Source organism: Carcharodon carcharias, chromosome 21 (assembly GCF_017639515.1).
Source record: "Carcharodon carcharias isolate sCarCar2 chromosome 21, sCarCar2.pri, whole genome shotgun sequence".
In the NCBI taxonomy this organism is placed as follows: Eukaryota; Metazoa; Chordata; class Chondrichthyes; order Lamniformes; family Lamnidae; genus Carcharodon; species Carcharodon carcharias.
In genome coordinates, this window is record NC_054487.1 from 85,098,437 (window position 1) to 85,119,205 (window position 20,769).

A 20,769-nucleotide genomic window follows, 5' to 3' on the forward strand; every position below is an offset into this window, starting at 1 on the left:
TGGGAAAACCCCATGAGAGCAACCCCAGGGCCAGGGTTTAACATGGAGACTGTGTCTCTATTCACCAGCCGGAAAGTCAAGGGCGAGACTGCCTCCTCCAGCCTTGGTAGCCATGGCTGAATTTTACGTGGTTCAGGCAATTAGTTGTCTGTAGTTGTGGTTTCTGGGCCCTCTCATGAGCTCCAAGAGCTGCTGGTCAACGGAGGACCGACAGCTCTTCAGACCCAACAGCGCCACTGGGAGAAATGGCCACTGCTGGAACCGCAGTCAGGCCTTGAATCAAAAGCATTGATGCAGGTTCAGGCTCACTTGGTCCCAATGACGCGAGCTTGGGGACAGCGATGGGAAGGTCAGGTGGGGTTCTTCAAGAGTGTGTCCATTGCCCAATCAGGAGGGCCCCCGTGAACCCACAGCCTCGCTATGTGTCGTAGCCCTCGCATCTTGTAAAATAGTCAAGGGCACAAGGGTAGGTGTGCCACCCACCACCTCCCCTGCCACTGAGGCAGGAAGGTGACAAGCACAGCAACCCCCACCATCCACCAGATCTTAGCAACTCCCCTCGGCCCACCACCCACCTGCCAGTCCGCTCCCAGGGACAGGGACTCTGGCCCAGGTGTCAATAAAATCAAGACAACTGTTAAAGCCTGCGACTATAATGGCAGCATACCTGATCAGCTCCAAGAGTTGGTTATGTATCCCAATTGTTCAATCATGCCCCGGGTTACAGGCTCCCACAGCCAGATTCCCACTTCTGCCCACTCGCTTGGTACTGGACCAGCTCAGTTGTCAGGCATGTAGCAAATTCGGAAACTCCAATTACAACGAGGCACGTTGACATTCTCATTGGCTGAGCTTCCACATTCCCAGAGTTCTCTGGGTGTGAGATGCCCACTTTGGGGCTCTTGTTAAACACACTGGTCTAGAACACGGGGTCACAGTGTCAGGATAAGGGGTTGGCCATCTCAGACCCAAAAGGAGGAGAAATTTCTTGACTCAGGAGAGTTGTGAATCATTGGAATTCTCTACCCCAAAGGGTTGTGAATGTTTGATCTTTGAGCACACTCATAGCTCGGATGGACAGATCTTTTGTTCTCTCAGGAATGAAGAGACATGGAGAGTGGGCAGGAAAGTGGTGCTGAGGTCGAAGGTCAGCCATCATCATATTCAATGGCAGAGCAGGCTCGAGGGGCCAAATGGTCTACTGCTCCTACTTAAGTTCTTTCACGTAAAACCCACAACCTCAGCACTTTTTGAAACCAGACCCTTTTTGTTTTCAATGCTTGCTTGGAAAAATATAACCCGAATGGCACATTAGAAAGGGAAAAACCTTGAGTATTATTACTTTGTTGTATCTCGTTGTGGATGTCACCTGTTTGGAGTCCACTCCGTCAACAGTCTCTCTGCTGGGCTGCTCTGCAGGCAGTGTTGGGTTTTTCCTAAGGCGTTTTGACTTGCACTGAATTTCTGTTAATAAACCTGGAAGCACAGGACGGCATCCCAATGGCGTTACATGGCCTACAGGAAGGATTCGATGTTCTCTGCACTGTAACCCCCAGCTCGTCAGCAATGCTTCAATTTCAAATCCCTCCAGGGCCTCGCTCACCCTTACCTCTATCATCTTAACCCCTCCAAGCCCGCGTCGCCAAGACCTCCGCGCTCATCTAATTCTGGCCCCTTGAACATCCCCGATTTCAACCGCTCCACCATTGACGGCCGTGCCTTCAGCTGCCTGGCCCTAGGCTCTGGAGTTCTCTTCCTAAACCCGTCCAGCCTCTCTCTCCTCCTTTAAGACGCTCCTTAAAACCTACCTCTTTGACCAAGCTTTTGGACACCTGTCCTAATGTCTCTCGATGTGGCTCAGCGTGTCACATTTTGTCTGCTAACTCTCTTGCGAAGCGGCTTTGGACATGTTAGTAAGGTGCTATATAAACACCTGGTTTTATGTTGTTCGAAAAGTATTCCTCCTCCTCCTCAGGGCCAGAGAGCTGTCAGTAAGGAAAGCATTTCCACACCTCATACTGTTGAGGCCGGACCATGAGAATGGTTCGATTCCCTCGCCAACTTACGCGAGAGGGCAGAATACTCGCCCAATATGTGCTGGAATTGAAAACTGCCCTCTGCTGTTCTCTGATAAAAATTCTGACAATAAACACGACCATTCGTTTAACCCTGTTAATTGGTGGAGACTGCGGGTTAACAACAACAACAACTTGCATTTATATAGTGCCTTTAACGTAATAAAACGCCCCAAGGTGCTTCACAGGAGTGCTCGGATTGAAACTGAGTCAAAGGAGGGGATATTAGGACAAGTGACCAAAAGCTTGGTGAAAAATAGGTTTTAGGAGGGGTTTTATAGGGGGAGAGAGAGAGGTAGAGAGATTTAGGGAGGGAATTCCAGAGGTTAGGGCCCAGGGAGTCCATGGCATGGCTGCCAGCAGTGAAGTGATTAAAATTAGGGAAACTCAAAAGGTCAGAATCGGAAGGATCTTGGAAGATTGTGGGGCTGGGCGAAGTTAGAGAGATAGGGAGGGATGAGGCCATGAAGGGATTTGAGCATGAGGATTAGCACTTTAAATTTGAGACTTTGCTTAACCAGGACCCAACGAAGGTCAGTGAGCACAGTGGGTGATGGGTGACGGGAGAAAGTTAGCATAAAGGTAGCAAAGCTTCAGATGAGGTGAGGTGTATAGAAGGTAGAGGGCGGGAAGCTGGTCAGGAGGCTGCTGGAATACTCGAGTCCTTACAATATTTATAAATAACAGTGATGTTCAATTCATGAGCAACTTGAGAAGCCCAGCTTGGAGGTCAATGTTTCCATTACACAGAGCCTGGAATAGCACCACCTCACTCATCGTGCCATTGTGATCTGACACGGGTTTTAATGTAACCTAACCTGCCCCAAGCTTCCAGCCCCTGCTTAGTACCTGACCTTTAAACCTGGCTGGAAATTAAGTCTCAACTCTGCTGAGCTTTTAACGAAATGTCACTTCAAACCGACAGGATGGCCACTGCAGAGCTTTCAACTCAAGAGTTGCCTTTTATTCCTCTAACAGCAAGAGGTAAAAGTGATATTTACTAATGCTGGTGCAGAGGGTGACAGAAGAGTGATTGACTCAATCTGGACCCACCTATTCACAGTATTTGGGGGCAATTTTCAGGTGAAAATGTCGGTGTTAAATGGGAGGGAGGGAGATGAAAGATAATTGGGGTCTTAACACCCCAGTAAGACCTGACAATCAGCAGGAAAGGAAACGGAGGCCAGGATAACTTCTCCCCCCCCCACCCCCCTACAGGCTGCCAGACTCATCTCTTCTCTTACACCCTCTCAACTCAGGAATTTATGTCCCTTTTGTAGCTGTAAGAGGAGTCAAGGGACATTGGGGTGGAATTTGTTCCTCAAGTAAATAGACAAAAGTGAACAATTTTGTCGGTGTGGTCCCAAGGCTGCCAGGAAAACGCCAAAGGCACTAGTCTTTGTTGATTTTTAGATGCTCAAAATGGCTGTCTAAATCAGGCTCCAGTGTTGTATACTCCTCTGGCTCAGGCCAATGCCAAGATGACACTCGTTTATAAGAGTGCAACAGGTGTATTTTACAGGAGTTTTAAAATATCTCTCTAGTCTCAATGGCCAGAATTTCCCAGCCCCTCACACCAGTGGGGTCTTCCGGTCCCGCCAATGTGAGCGGAGGTTTCAATGGCTCATGGGACAGCCGTGGGGGGTGGGGGCTGGAAAATTCCAGCTAAAATGCCTGCACTCATGCTTACAGCTCGGCTTCTAGTGGCTTCTGTTTGCTTTGCTCTGAGTCCACACCCAGTCTTAACCAATCAAGCACAGTGAGCATAGAACAGTTACCAGACACAGAACAATTCAACAACTGAACACAACATTCAGGAATCCCTGGTATGAAAATGGTCCAGCACAAATTTTAAATTCAGTTATTTTTTAAAGTTCTTGTGGAGCCAGAAAGAGCTGAGCAGAGGCTCTCCTACATAGATACAGCAGTTCTATAGGTAGAAAAGGCTCTCTAAGGAAAAAAATACCCTGTGGCTCAGTGGTTAACACTCTCAACTCTGGGTCAGGAAATCCTGTATTCAAATCACACTCCAGAGACTTGAACACATAATCCAGGCTGAGACTGAGTGCAGGACCGAGGGAGTGCTGCACTGTCAGGGAGTGAGTAAAATCAGAAAATGAGGGAAGTACTCAACAGGTCAGGCAGCATCTGCAGAAAGGAACAGAGTTAATGTTTCAGATTGGTGACCCTCCATCACAAAAAGGATTTTTCCTGCATTTTCTGTTTGTATTTCAGATTTCCAGCATCTGCAGTAGTTTGCTTTTGTAGAACTGAGGGACTGCTGCACTGTCAGAGGGACAGTACTGAGGGACTGCTGCCTTGTCAGAGAGACAGTACCGAGGGAGTGCTGCACTGTCAGAGGGACAGTACTGAGGGACTGCTGCCTTGTCAGAGAGACAGTACCGAGGGAGTGCTGCACTGTCAGAGGGACAGTACTGAGGAAGCACAGCCCAGTCAGAGGGACAGTACTGAGGGAGTGCAGTACTGTCGGAGAGAAAGCACTGAAGGAGTGCTGGAGTTGCTGTCTTTCAGAGATGTTAAATCACAGCTGTGTTTGCCTGCTCAAGTGGATGTGAAAGGTCCCATAGTTTTTTGAAGAAGAATAGGGCAGTTCCACCTTGTGTCCTGGACAATATTTATCCCTCAACCAACATCACCACCAAGTTATTTGGCCATTTACCTCATAACTGTTTTTGGGCACTTGCTGTGCAATGTTCCCTCAATTCAACATTGGGCATGTCAGCCTAAACCTCAGGCCCAAGTCTCTGGGGTGGGACTCGATCTCAATGTCCTGATTCAAGTGAGAGGGCTGCTGACTGGGCCCCATTGTTAAGATGGAATGTCTCCTTTCCTAGCCTTCTGAAACCCCGAGTGATATTAGATACCAGGGACCTATGGGCCATAAATTGGTGGGATTTAGAATGTCCCCACCCATCCCCACCCCAAAAGGCCACCCTAGGGTATCTCAGCTTCAGTAATAAATTGAGTGGAAGTTCCATCCTGTAACCTCATTTCAAGGGCAGGTTTTTGCCCAATGGGTTGGAACACTGATAGTGGGGTCAAATAGGGGTCACACCCCGCAGCACTTGGGGAACAGTCACCCACAGTGATTTTCCCTGAATTGGTCAATTTGTGGCCTGCAGGTGGGTTCGCTGTCTAACTGAGAATGCTGGGCAGATTCTCAAAAATGGAGGCCAATAGGAGGCGCTCCAGCACCAAAGGAGATGAAGCCTGCAGTTGGGTGCAGGTCAATGGGATTAGCGGAATAATATTTTGGCACAGACTAGAAGGGTCGAATGGCCTGTTTTCTGTGCTGTAGTGTTCTATGGTTCTAGGTAAGGGGGAAGAGAGGGGATATGTCCATTCTGAGGCACTTGCTCTCCATGGAAGGTGTCCCCCTCCACAGAGCAGCCTGTGGCTGCAGCTGTAACCAAGCAGGTGGGGGGTGGTGGGGTGGTTGGGGGGGCTTCACTCGCTTGCCTGAAATGCTGGCGCCCGCCCTAGTCTGTCTCCGGCAGGCCACCTCCAGGTAGCTGGCTGGCCTAGATCCTGACACCTTGGTTGGGAAGGGGCTTCCTGGTCTACAGGGAAATTTCAACTAGCCTCTACCAACAGACTTTAATCGGCCTTTACCTTTGCTCAGTTGGTTACCTGCCACTTGCAGGGTGGTGGCAGCCAGCCAGCTCACAGGCTGGCATTGCAGGGTTTCCCGACCCACCCAACCCCTTGCTCGCCCCTATATGGGGCTAAGAATCCTGTCCCGTATTTCAGTGCCAGTTACAATTTTTATCCTGTTGGCCTGTGACCAGATTTTTTTTTAAAAATTTACTGTGTTCTGCTATCTTTGAAATTGCAGGCTCAGGTTTACAATCGCGATCGTTTTTATAACATAATGTGATGGGTAGACTGCAGTAAGGTTTATTGTTACCGTGATGACGATATGTGACAGTCAGTGTGACAACCTGTATTGAGCAACTGGCGCTGAGATTTAAGATCAACAATGGTTATGAGCCAGTGCAGTTAGCGAATCTCTCCTTAATGGGCCTACACAGGTTCCCTTGCAATATGCAGACAGCCACAAAGGTGACTTTTCTGAGAGCGCAGGTCACAGCCGCCCTGTCAGAGCACTGTAACCTTTCAATGAAGTCTCTTCCCATTTCGTATCTCTGGTTTGATTCAGATGGCCCACTGAAAATAGCACAATCAGGAGACTCCCACTTTATTCTCCTTGCATTTTGGTCACAAGGAGTGGTCATTCTGAGGAGGCAGAACCATTGGATCTATTTTCATTTTGTGATTAAGGAGAGATTTTCAATAAGAAAAGAAAATTCCAGGGTTGACATTAGAGAGTCGGTTCAGGGAAAGTGTAAACTTTGTTTCCACCGACCCTTCACTGCATTAGATATAATGTATTTGCTGGTATGTTAATCGGATCCAAGCCGGTTGGTGAAACCAAAACCAAGGCACAGCTTTTCTTTATTGAGAGAGTTTATGACCTGTTCCGTCTCACAGCTCTCCTCAACCCAGTGTCCTAGCCTTATCAGTTGTGTGTTCAATGACAATTAATACCCATTGCTTGCTTCTCTTAACCTCAACAATGTAATTGACATTGATATACCTTAAAAATATAACAGACAAGTCATTAACGAGGTACGTGGTGAGGAGGAAGCAAAGAAGCTACAGAGGGATATAGCCAGGTTGGATGAGTGGGTATGAACATGACAGATGGAATATAATATGGCGAAGTCTGAAGTTATCTACTTTGGTAGCAAAAATAAAAAAAGAATATTTTTTGAATGTTGAGAGACTGGGAAATGTTTGCATCCAGATGGATTTGGATGTCCTTATACATGAATAACAGAAAGTTAATGCAGGTACAGCAAGAAATTAGGAAGGCAAATGGCATGTTAGCTTTTGTTACTAAACGATTGAGTTTAAGAGGAAAAAAAGCCTTCCTGAACTTATACAAGGCATTGATGAGGCCACACCTATGTGCAGTTTTGGTCACCTTAACTAAGGAAGGACATACCTGCTCTACAGGGAGAGCCCACGAAGGTTAACTAGGCTGATCACTGGGATGAGGGGATTTTACTATGAGGAGAGATTGAGTAGACTGGATCCATAGAGGAGGTGGTGGCACAGTGGCATTGTCACTGGGCTAGTATTCCAGAGTCACAGGGTAATCCTCTGGGGACCCAGGTTCAAATGCCACCACAGCAGATGGCAAAATTTGAATTCAGTAAGAAATCTGGGATTAAAAGTCTGATAATGGCCACAAAACCATCGCCGATTGTTCTAAAAACCCACTTGGTTCACTTAAGGAAGGAAATCTGCTGTCGTTACCTGGTCTGGCCTACACGTGCCTCCAGACCCACCGCAATGTGGGTGACTTTTAAATGTCCTCTGAACAAGGACAGTTAGGGATGGGCAATAAATGCTGGCCCAGCCAGCGATGCCCACGTCTCTTGAACGAACAAAAAAATATCCTTGGAGTTCAGAAGAATAAAAAAGCGATTTCATTTAAACACATAAAATTCTTAAGGGACTTGACAGGGTAGATGCTGAGAAAATGTTTCCCCGGCTGGTGAATCCAGAACATGATGTAATATAACCTTATAGGTTTTTGAAGGGAATGATGAGATATGGGGAGAGTGCAGCAAGGTGGAGTTGAGTTAGAAGTTCAGCCATGATCTTGTTGAAGGGCGGAGCAGCTTTGAAGGGATGACTGGCCTGCTCCTGCTCCTATTTCTTATTCACTTGTGTGTGCTTTAAGGGGATTTAGGCCACTTTAGCAGTAACAAGACTTAATCACGTTGCATGGAACAGGAGTCATATGTAGGGGTGACAGGATCCCTTCCCTGAAAGGATTTAGTGATGCCTTGAGTTTGATGGTCAGTTTTCTGGCACCAAACCAAAAATGACCAGATCTGTTGACTTTAATTTCATAACTTGCTATAACCTTAGGACCTTAATTTTTAATCACAAGATGTGGACGTTAACTTTTAAGGTAAAGAATGTTAAGCAGAAATGAGACTGGGCCAGCCCTCCTACAGAGAGGCCTGAAATTCAACTTGCAATGTCTTCAGGACATCCCAATGTGCTTTACAGCCAATGAAACGTCCTCACTGTTTTAAACAGTGTTTTACACAGTGAGTTGTTCTGATCTGGAATGCGCTGCCTGCAGTGGAAGCGGATTCAATAGTAACTTTCAAAAGATAATTGGATAATGGGGAAAAGATTGTAGAACTAGGGAGAAAGAGTAGGGAGAGTGGCACTAATTGGAGAGCTCTTTCAAAGAAGCGACCAGCACACTGGGCCGAACAGCTTCTCAAACACTGGTCTATGCCCCTGTTATCTTTCGACTTGACTATTCCAATGCTCTCCTGGCCACTCTCCCATTTCCCACCTTTTATAAAATTGTTCTCAGCCAAAACACTGCTGTCCGTGTCTTAACTGGCTCAAAGCCTCATTTACCCTTCACCCCCACGCTCCACTGTTTCCCCATTCGACTACGCACAATCTTAAAACCTTCACCTTTTCTTTCAGGTGTCGGTCAGCTTAGTTGACCAGAGTGTGGTGCAGAATGACTCCACTGGCACGGGTTCAATCCCTGTACTGGAGGCCCGCCCCTCGCCTTGCCCCATGCTTGTGGATTGATGGCCCTCGAGCTGTATATACCAATTGTCTCTCTCTAATGCAAAGGGATGCCTATGGTTCTTTGTGAACTATGACTAATTACCTGCACTTTTATTTTCAAATCCATTCATGCATCCCTATCTGTGTAGTCTTTTCCAGTCCTACAATCCTCCGGGATTTATGCACTCCTCCAATTCTGGCCTTCTGAACAGTCCCTGATTTAATTGCTCCACCATTGTTGGCTGTGCCTTCAGCTGCCTGGGCCCCAAGCTCTAGTATTCCCTCCCTAAACCTCTTCACCACTCATTCTCTTTTCTCATTTAAGACGCTCCTTAAAATAAACTCTTCTATCAAGATTCTGATCATTTGTCTTAATATATCCTTAATGTGGGTCAGTGTCCAATCTTGTTTGAGGGGGTTTGTGCCTTCAGTTGACTAGGCCCGAGGTTCTGGAATTCCTTTGACAAACCTCTCACCTCTTTATCCTCTTAAGAATCACCTTAAAATCTATCCCTTTGACCAAGCTTTTTGTCACCTGTCCTAATGTTTCCTCCTTTGGTTCGGTCTCAGTTTATTTTATCAGATTGTGTTCCTGTGAAATTGCTATGTTAAAGGTGCGCTATAAATGCAAGTTCTTGTTGACCTGTCCAAGGAGGTTTCTTTGGGCATATTTGGATTTGAGTTGAATGTGTCCGGATACTTACACTCAGCCAGCATCCCTACTTCCTTACACTTTCTCAGACGACACTCCTGGCACCTCCGTCTCATGTACATGTCCATCTCACAGTTCCCTCCATTCTTACACTTATACACCGCATTCTTAGTGATGCTGCGACGGAAGAATCCTGGGGGGTGGGTTGTAAAAAGAAGAAAACTCAGAAACATGGACAGCCCGTGCAAGTTCACCTAAATTCATGTAAACAGAAGTTCATTAAAATTAAACCAAATTAAATAGGAACAAGGCAGTCATTTTTTTTCATTACTCATTGATGGGATGTGGACATTGCTGGCTAGGCCAGCATTTATTGCCCTTGAGAAGGTGGTGGTGAGCTGCCTTCTTGAACTGCTGCAGTCCATGTGGTGTAGGTACACCCACAGTGCAGTTGGGGACGGAGTTCCAGGATTTTGACCCAACATGAAGGAACGGTGATATATTTCCAAGTCAGGGTGGTGAGTGGTTTCGAGGGCAACTTGCAGGTGGTGGTGTTCCCATCTATCTGCTGCCCTTGTCCTTCTTGATGCCAGTGGTCTTGGGCTTGGAAGGTGCTGTCTAAGGAGCCTTGGTGAGTTTCTGCAGTGCATCTTGTAGGTGGTACACACTGCTGCTACTGTGCGTCGGTCGTGAGGGAGTGAATATTTGTGGGTGGGGTGCCAGTCCAATGGGTTTTTTTGTCCTGGACGGTGTCGAGCTTCTTGAGTGTTCTGGGAGCTGCACTCATCCAAGCAAGTGGAAAGTATTCCATCACACTCCTGACTTGTGCCTTGTCGATGGTGGACAGGCTTTGGGGAGTCAGGAGGTGAGTTACTCGTCACAGGATTCCCAGCTTCTGACCTGCTCTTGTAGCTACAATATTTATATGGCTAGTCCAGTTCAGCTTCTGGTCAATGGTAACCCCCAGGATGTTGATAGTGGAGGATTCGGTGGGGGTGGGAGGGTGGTGGGGGTGGTGGATAATGCCATTGAATATCAAGGAACAATGGTTAGATTTTCTCTTGTTGAAGATGGTCATTGCCTGACACTTGTGTGGTAAAAATATTACTTGCCACTTGTCAGCCCAAGCCTGGATATTGTCCAGGTCTTGCTACATTTGGACATGGGCTGCTTCAGTTAGTTTTATGAAAATAAACTCCCTTTCTCTTGATTCAGGCAGACCGAGGATTGTTTTCACCTCTGACACTACAGCACCAGCGCTGGAGTGTCATCTGGATTACATTCTCAAGTGCCAGAACTGTGTTTGAACCTGTAGCCCTCTTACTAACTGAACCAAGCAGCCACTCAAACCCATAGAACTTGAGGCACAAGAGTAAACTGGATCAGAAATTTGACATTGAGAGAGATTTTCAGCTTGCTGCACCCGCAGTGTTAAACTGATGTTTGGGTTCTTGTTGCGTTTATTAACCACCCCTTGTTGTCTAATGGTGATGGTGGTGGTGCTAATGGTGATGATGGTGACGGTGATGGTGATGGTGATAGTAAGCTGCCTTCTCCTTAAACTCTTGGAGGAGGGTTTGTACTGTTGAGTGATTTGCTAGGGCTACCTCAGGGAGCTGTACTGCACCCCCAGCGTTAAACTGACATTGTAAAAACCTGGTTGATTATCATTTCTGTAATGGTCGGGTTGGTCCACAATGTTAGTTTGACGCCCAGCAGCAAGCTGTAAATCTCCCCGATTAGTGCTACAGATGTACAGTCATGTTGTGGTGATGTTACTGGGTTAATAATCCAGCACAACATGAGGACAAATCCCAACACAGCAATTTGAGAAATTGAATCCAGAATTGGAAGCCAAAAGCCGGTCTCAGTAAAAGTGACCATGAGGCTATTGGGTTGTTGTAAAAACCCATCTGGTTCACTAATGCCCTTAAAAGGAGGAAATCTGCTGTGCTTATCCAGTTTGGCTTGTATTGTGACTCCGGACCCATACGACAGTGCTCCGCTCTTGAGGTGGCCTAACAAATCACTCAATTGTATCAAAGCTTCCACCAGGAGTTTAAAAAGAGGCAGATTACCACCACCATAACCTTCTCAAGACAACTAGGGATGGTTAATAAATGCAGCTGCAAGAGAGTAGCATAGAATGCCAGCCTTACCAGTGATGACCACATCCCAAGAGTTTTTATAAATTCTTTTAAAGATAGAATAACAGCAAAAAAAAAAGTGTCAGCTGTGTCTCAGTGGGTGAAACTCATTTCAGAGTCAGAAGTTAAAATCCCACATAAGTTAAACTGACACTTCAATACAGCACAGTCCCACTTCAGAAACCTGGCACACATGGGACCAAGTCTGGGCCAGATTTTGGATTTTCCTGGATTTTGAATTACCCACTATTAGATTGGAGGCCGAATACATCTTTTCTGTTGTCACAGATCGCAGGACTAAGACGCGATCTGAAACTCATAAAGCAGTTTTGCCGGAGGCTCAATGCTGCTCAGCAGAATCTCATCCCCGCTCCTGTGATCCATTAATAGGAAATAAATACAGGTGGATCCCAGTTTTGGTTGGAAGGAATTAATGGACCCAACTCCATTTACATGTAATGCAGCTCCATCGCTCTGACTCTAATCGTAGGTTCTCTGAGGCTGCAGACCCTTCCTGAGATAATCCCCACTCTATCCCACCAGTGGAACAAGCAGCTCCAGAAAATAGGGAGCGCTGGGGGGAGCTTGGGTTGGGGACGGAGGATGGGGAGGCAGATCTTAAAGCGCTGCGATGGACTCAGGCCCCGTGTGTGTAAAACTGTCGCTGATTCCTTCCCCGGAGATCAGCCTGAGAATTGTCTCTTCGTTCCCACATTTACTCTGGTTTGAGATCAGCTCCCAGATCTCCTGAGAGAAAAATGGCTGGTTTTCGGACAATTCCGGTTCTCAGACAGCTGGATTTTGGATAATGTGCTGCATTTTCAGTGGTACCACATTGGCTGAGACATTCAACCAAGGTCCCCATCTACCCTCTTGGGTAGGCACAGAAAGATCCCACAGCACTCTTTCGGAGGAGAGGATGGAAGGTCTCGCCAATGTTCTGGACAAATATTTATTCCTCAACCAACATCACAAAAATGGAGAATCTAGTCATCATCCTGCAATGTGGGATTTGAACGCACGGACTGCACAACGATTATAAAACAAGCTTTGTTTATTCCACTGGCATCAAAGCGATATCAATCCTCAGAGGAAAGTGTGACTTCAAGGCCAGGGTTTTCCGTGGTGGGTCTGACTGTGGCAGATGCAACAAGCCATTCAAAAGTCCATTGACTTCAGTGGGACCGGAAAATCCTGCCGATGGGAGAGGCCAGAAAATTCCTGCCCAAGGAACAAGTTATTTACAGAGAACGTTCGCTGCCAATGCTCCAGACCTCTGTCATATTCAGGCCTCAGTTCCTCAATGCAGTCACTCACCAGGCTTGTTCTGCTGCCCAGCTCCTGGCTGCAGTCCTGTTCTCTCACTCCCTTTCTCATGAGGCTTCTTAGACTCGGGGGTGCCGCCAGTCAGTTTTGACTAGGTTTCCAATTCCATTCCTGGCTCCTTAGTCACCCTCAGGGACTTCAAGTTGCCTTAGGATCCTGCCACACTGTCACTCACAAGCCCTGGATGAGGTCTTGCTGCTTTCTCCCTCACCTCATTGCCTCTGGCTCCACCTTTCAGCTTGTCAAAGACACTGCTCCCTGCAGGGAAGGGTCCACATGGGCTGACCAGTTGCCCTGCTCAGCGGTCTCCCCCAACATCACCACCTGTTGCCGGAGGCCCCGCTACAATCACATTAATGTTTGTTGGAGCTTGCTATGCGCAAATTGGCTACATTACAACAGTGACTACACTTCAAAAGTACTTCATTGATCGTAAAGCACTTTGGGATCCCCTGAGGCCATGAAAAATGCTATAGAAATGCAAGTCTCTCTTTCTTTTGAATTGTCTGATGCAATTGATTACCTCCCACCTTCTCCAGTTTGTAGAGTAGGTGGTAGACACAGTGCTCCATTAATGTTGAAGTTAGATATACTTTAGACACAGTGTGGGTTAATGTTACTGAAGTTGGTCCCAAGCCTCAGCTAACAACTAAACAAGGCAGAAGGAAACTGCAGTCCACTGGCTAAAACCATTAATATAACTAATGAAGCATCACTTCAACCACATGAGTCCTTTATATGACTTTGAATTCAGCTGTTAAACCCCTCACGGGATTATTGCTCCTTTTACCATCAATTGTTACAGCGTTACATAAAATATGTGAAGTACTGTTAAAATGCAAACTGCTTTAAATTTTAATTTTCATTATCAGACAGTTTGTTTATCCTTCTGGACATATAAGACAAATGTTATTTTTCTATGTCCAACAGCCTATCATAAGAACATGAGAAATGGGAACAGGAGTAGACCATTTGGCCCTTTGAGCCTGCTCTGTCATTCAATAAGATCATGGCTGATCTTCTTGTGTTTTGATTACCTGGTTATTAGACAATATGAAAGAAAAGACACAATTATAAAGGGGGGGGGGGGTGCAGAAACAGAGGAACTTGGGCTATATGTGCTCAAATTGTTGACAGGGATGAGAAAACGATTGATAAGGCATTTGGGACCCAGGAGTTTATAAATAGAAGCATGTTATGGCGAACATTTATTAAACACTGGTTCCCGGTCTTGACTGGAGTATGTGTCCAATCCTGAGCACCATGCTTTCGAGAAGATGCAAAGGCATTGGAGACTGTGCAGAAAAGATTCACAAGGATCTTCCATGGATGAGGGGCTTCAATTTGTGGCTAGATGGGTGATACTGGGCTGGTCTCTTTAGAGACAGTTAAGAAGAGATTTTGATAGAGGCGTTCAAAATCATGAGGGGCCTGGACAGAGTAGATAGAGAAAAACTGTTCCCATTAGCTGAGGGGCCGGGAAGCAGATGACACTGATTTGAGGTGATTATCCAAAGAACCAACAGTGACAGGAGGAGAAACCTTTATCACGCAGCAAGTGGTTAGGATCCGGAATGCACTGCCTGAGACCGTGGTGGGGGCAGGTTCAATCGTGGCTTTCAAAAGAGAATTGGATAATTATCTGAAGAGAAAAGATTTGCAGGGCTATTGGGGAAAGGTGGGGCGTGGGGCTAGGTGAGTTGCTTTTGCTAAGAGCCAGTACAGGCACAACATGCTGAATGCCTTCCTCCTGTGCTGTAACCATTCTATAATTCTATAATCAGATACATATTTCCACCATTTAGTTATGTTTGTGGTTTTCTCCTCAAGCTGTAAACTTGTATTCCCAGCTAACTACAACTTCATAAGCTGCTAAAACCTTATTGAGAAAAACCTCAGTCGTTATGGTTACTGTGAATGTGATGACAGCTCAGTACCAAGTCTCATCCTCCTATCACCCCTGCGCTCGCTGATCTATTGGCTCCCGGTCCGTCAATGCCTCACATTTAAAATTCTCATCCTTATTTTCAAACCCCTCAATAACCTCACACCACCAACCACCACCTGCCCCCACCTCCAATCTCTGTAATCTCCTCCAGCCCTACAACCCTCCAAGATCTCTGCATTCCTCCAATTCTGGTCTCCTGCACATCACCAAATGATGGCCCCGCTTAAGTCTTATGATCTAGAAATGCCTTCCTAAACTTATTTGTCTCTATAATTATTGGACCCAATAACTCCGTATATGGCTTGGTATCAAGTTTTGTCTAATAATTAATGCTCTTGTTGCGCACCTTGAGGTATTTTATTACATTAAAGACGGTATATTAATATAAGTTGTTGTTGTTCACTAATAATTAATCCTTAGCTTGTGCATCAGGGATAAAAAAGGATACCTACCACATTCTCCAGTCTCAATGTTCAGGCTAAAACTAATAATTGGATTTATTTTCAAATAAGTAATTACAGAGAACAGTAAAATAGAGCAAGTAACTAGTAGAACAATTGTTATTGATAGGGGGTTAATTTAAACAGCACTAATTTCTCCTCTCACCACCCATCCATACATAGAAAGGTGGTTTTGATTTGCTTCCCCTTTCATATGTGGTTGTGTATTTCCCAACCCTCAGTTTCAGTGTGATCCAATTTTTATTAATAACCCCACAGCAAACTTGACATAGGGGGAACTCAGAAGGCTGGTTTATTTGCACACACTCAATGTGGGAGGAGGGTTGCAATGTTGCACCCTTTGCATTCATTCGGTAAAAGAGGGATAGAGAAAAGAAAAAAATTATAGTCCGAAGATCACAAGAAAATATTGTTTCACATGAGTTCCAGTGTTCAGGATCAAAGCCCAATGAGGTATTCCTTCACTAGGTCAATGAACTGAAAACTGATGCAAGATAATTCACTTTTCCAGTGGTGTTGATTTCATGTGATGAGATAGGGATGCAGAGATAAATCAGTCTTGTAGGTGGTGGTACAGAATTTCCAGCAGAAGCAGTATAGATGGGGCCAGGTATCCAACCTGAGCCAGAGTTCCTTGTCTGTGAGGCTGCTAGTTAGATGGTAGAAAAGCAAACTGAGATTTTGCAGCTCAGCAAGGCAATACTACTGTTTCCACAAGCCAGAGGCCCATGTCACAAGACTCCCACCTCTCCACATTGTTTTGACAAAGGACACGTATCCATTGTCTTGAGTCCCCAAAATTGTTACATGTCTCAACCATTAAGCATTGAAAGGAAGGTTGTAGGGCCCTTTGTCTTACCAGATGAGCAGAATCCTGCTAGCCAGCCCGAGTTATGAAATGCAGATGGCCTTTGTATAGCTCTTTGAATTTGTCTGCGTAATCCACAGGGGGGGTGGGTCATTTGTGGCTTTTCGGAGATAACGATGTGCGAGTTACCCTGATACTGCCAGGTATCTTCTTTTGTTCAGGGTTACAGACAGACATAGGGCAGAATATTGCAATTGGCGTGTGGGGGTGGGGCAGGCCTGACACGTCAATGCATAAAATGATGCAAAATGAGGTCAGGCTTACGTTATTGCGTTCGGCGGGTGCACACACTGGAGGTGGCTGCGCGCACACCAAACTGTCAACAGCCTAGTAAGGCCATTAAAAATGCAAGTAAAGTTGTTAACAATGCTGCCCGTCCAACCTTAAGGTTGGCAGGGGGGTAGGTGAAGAGCCCAAGCGGCCTTTGCGTTTTCCAGGAAACCTCATCCACGGGTGGGATAAGGTTCCCTGAAGCGTGTATAAAATAAACAAATAAATTTTCGTGACTTCACAAACATGTCCCAGCTCATGTGACACTGGCACGTGAGGGGACATGCTTAAAAAAATTTTTCAACTTATTATTCATAAACTTTTATTATGTACATAATCTCCCTGAGGCAGCTCCGTGCCTCGGAGATTGAAGCGCTCTTTCTCACGCATGCGCGAAACAGCGCAGGCCACGACTCTCTCTCCTCCCCCCGCCCGCACAGGTAGCATTGAGCGCTACAGAACACATATTACACTGGGTGGGCCTTAATTGGCTCACCCGCGTAAAATGGCGGCGCGCAGCCGATCGTGGACAGCGATTGGCTCCCTGCTCGGCCCCACCCACTCCCACCCAGCCTGCCTGACGTGGGTAAGATTCAGTCATTTTAGGTCTTTGGCCAAGAAATTTTTAAGAGATTGCAATAAGCGTATCTCTCCATATGTTTTATTTAAAAAAAATATACAGGATGAGGTCTTAGTCCTTCACAGAATGCTTATTTAGAAAATACCAATCAATGATTTCCAATTTCTTAACGACCAGTCTTAATATGAGAGGCATATCACACAGACACACACAGTATATATGTTGTTTGGAATGATGATCGAATCAGATTAATGTCACAGTGAAAGCTTTCAACATCGACTGTTGACATTAGCAAAGAAAGGTCAACAAAATCTCCAACTTACCATTTTAAGGGGCATTAGCAGCAGCTTCCAATCTTTTAACAAACTATCAAATCTTTGAGAAGCTCTGCCTCCTGTCATATTACAGTGCAAAAGTAACCTGGTGTCCATTTCCACTGAAGCAAAGTAACTCACTACAGCAACTCCATAATGCTATCACATGCTTAGCCAACAGGTTTTGCCCATTTCTCTTTAGCTGATACCTCGATGCGGTAGAAATATGCATTTGCCTCAATGAATCACAGATGTTGGGTCAGGTGGAAGGCTATAGTTTCTCCGGAATCATCTGCCTCTATTATAGTTCATTAAATTAATTGGTATTACATCTTCCTCAGGTATAATGAATGTTTTATCCCTTCTCTGATTTTTGGATTTAGCCTATCTCAAGTTTTGTGAAGCAATTCAGTCATTTGTCAATCGGTATCCCTTGTATTGTTGAATCAGAAGTTGGTTCAGTACCCACTTCAAAGGCTGAGGGAGCGCTGCACTGTCGGAGGGTCAGTGCTGAGGGAGCGCTGCACTGTCCGAGGGTCAGTGCTGAGGGAGCGCTGCACTGTCGGAGGGTCAGTGCTGAGGGAGTGCCGCACTGTCGGAGGGTCAGTGCTGAAGGAGCACTGCACTGTCGGAGGGTCAGTGCTGAGGGAGCGCTGCACTGTCAGAGGGTCAGTGCTGAGGGAGCGCTGCACTGTCGGAGGGTCAGTGCTGAGGGAGCGCTGCACTGTCCGAGGGTCAGTGCTGAGGGAGCGCTGCACTGTCGGAGGGTCAGTGCTGAGGGAGTGCCGCACTGTCGGAGGGTCAGTGCTGAAGGAGCACTGCACTGTCGGAGGGTCAGTGCTGAGGGAGCGCTGCACTGTCAGAGGGTCAGTGCTGAGGGAGCGCTGCACTGTCGGAGGGTCATTGCTGAGGGAGCGCTGCACTGTCGGAGGGTCAGTACAGAGGGAGCGCTGCACTGTCGGAGGGTCAGTGCTGAGGGAGCGCTGCACTGTCGGAGGGTCATTGCTGAGGGTGCGCTGCACTGTCGGAGGGTCAGTACTGAGGGAGTGCTGCACTGTCGGAGGGTCAGTGCTGAGGGAGCGCTGCACTGTCGGAGGGTCAGTGCTGAGGGAGCGCTGCACTGTCGGAGGGTCAGTGCTGAGGGAGAGCCGCACTGTCGGAGGGTCAGTACTGAGGGAGAGCCGCACTGTCGGAGGGTCAGTGCTGAGGGAGCGCTGCACTGTCGGAGGGTCAGTGCTGAGGGAGCGCTGCACTGTCGGAGGGTCAGTGCTGAGGGAGAGCCGCACTGTCGGAGGGTCAGTACTGAGGGAGTGCTGCACTGTCGGAGGGTCAGTGCTGAGGGAGCGCTGCACTGTCGGAGGGTCAGTGCTGAGGGAGCGCTGCACTGTCGGAGGGTCAGTGCTGAGGGAGCGCCGCACTGTCGGAGGGTCAGTGCTGAGGGAGAGCCGCACTGTCGGAGGGTCAGTACTGAGGGAGCGCTGCACTGTCGGAGGGTCAGTACTGAGGGAGCGCTGCACTGTCGGAGGGTCAGTGCTGAGGGTGCGCTGCACTGTCGGAGGGGCTGTCTTTTGTTGATGGGACACTAAACCAAGACTCCAGAAGTAGATTTTGAATAAGAACAATGTCCTGGCTTATATTTGTTTCTCAAACAGGATCACCAAATTATAGATGATCTGGCCATTTTCACAATGCTGTTTGGTCGGACTTTACTGAATGCAAACTGGCTCCAGGTTTTCTACATTATAGTAATAACTACACTTCAAACTAAAACCCAGAAACTTCTCATGGGCCTAGCCTACATTCTGAGAACAATTCTTCTAAAAAATAGTATCCAATTGTAGAGAACACATGTTATCAAAGATAATCTGCAAACTGTGGCCTCACATTACCATGGCAACCTTTAAATGAAACAATATAAATTCAGTTTGACTAATTGTTATAAACTCTTCCTATAAATTATAAACCAATTGTTATAAATTCTTTCTTTGCAACCACATTTTCCACATCCGCATTGAAATCTATATTATTGTGCTTTGTGTATTTGTTCAATGAGAAATTGGAGAAGCTGGGATTTGTTCTTAGGATAAAGAAGGTTAAGACAGGCCTGATACAGGTTTTCAAAATCTCGAAGTTTTGGCAAAGTGAAAAAGGAGAAACGGTCTCCACTGGAAGGAGAGTTAGTAACCAGAGGGTAAGAGGGGGAGAGGAGAAGAAATGTTTTAATCTCAGCAAGTTGTTGTGATCTGCAATGTGCTGACTAAAATGATGGTGGAAGCAGATTCATCAGTAACGTTCAGAAGGGAATCGGATAAATACTTGAAGAGGAAATAAGGAGGGCTATAAGGAAATGGCTTTAAAGTGGGACTAATTGGAGAGCTCAAAGAGCTGGCATAGACATGGTGGGCTGAATGGCCTCCTTTTGTGCTGAGTAATTCTGATTCAACAAGAGTTTGGCATGACCATTTTTCCCAGGATTCCTAATGTCCAGTGTCCCCGGCTCCATTACTTGAAAGGCACAATTTTTCTGTCTAAGCTCAAATGTTAAACCTCCTCTCCCCTAAATACATTTGCTCCACCTCCAACCCCCGCTCCCCTCACCCCCCACCTCTGACTTGTGTTCCCAGTGGAAAGGGCTTGCTGCACAGCTTATGCAATCCTTTGATAAAAACAAAAAAACTGCGGATGCTGGAAATCCAAAACAAAAACAGAATTACCTGGAAAAACTCAGCAGGTCTGGCAGCATCGGCGGAGAAGAAAAAAATATATTTTTTCTTCTCCGCCGATGCTGCCAGACCTGCTGAGTTTTTCCAGGTAATTCTGTTTTTGTTATGCAATCCTTTGCCTTTAGACTGGAGAGGTTAAGCCTGGAATAATGTTGCCAACTTTCTTCTCTCAGAGGGTAGCTAATCAGTGGAATTCTTTAGCGCAGAGGGCTGTAGAGGCTGGGTGATTAAGTATGTTCAAGGCTGAGATAGACAGATTTTTAATCAGTAAGGGAATGAAGGGTTATGGGGAAAAGGCAGGAAAGTGGAGTTGAGGATTATCAGATTAGCCATGATCTCATTGAAGGGCGGAACAGACTTGATGGGCCAAATGGCCTACTTCTGCTCCTACGTCTTATGGTCTTATAACTGTGATTAAATATATTCCTAGAGGTTTCGACACATGACTTGCCCTCACATTCCAGCCATCATTCGGCAAACACATCCATCCTTGTGATGCACTGCCTTCCTACCCCAATTGGAAAGCAAAAAGATTCATTACCCAGTTGGATGATGCTTGACTGTCAGCCAAACAGCTTTTTTTTTTGCCCCATTTTGAATATTCTTATATCTGGTACAGAAAAACATTCAAAGAAAATGACAAAAAAAAATATTTTTTTTTAATGTCCCAAAGATTTTCTCCAGGGTTGCACACAGCAGCGTCCTGGAGATTGATCTGGAGACTTCAGGCTAGGATTGCCAACCCTCCAGGATTGGCCTGGTGGGAAAT

At 46.4% G+C, this 20,769-nt stretch overlaps 1 protein-coding gene across 1 annotated transcript in view; it reads right to left on the reverse strand.

Moving 5' to 3' along the window:
• The window catches only part of nr1h4 (nuclear receptor subfamily 1, group H, member 4), a 73,909-nt gene that overhangs the window by 41,498 nt on the left and 11,642 nt on the right, over positions 1–20,769 (reverse strand). The window contains exons 2-3 of the mRNA XM_041216052.1: positions 9,416–9,556; positions 1,343–1,476 (exon numbers count right to left, since the gene is read on the reverse strand). Coding sequence (XP_041071986.1) covers positions 1,343–1,476; positions 9,416–9,556 — 275 coding nt within the window. The remainder of the gene's footprint in view (positions 1–1,342; positions 1,477–9,415; positions 9,557–20,769) is intronic.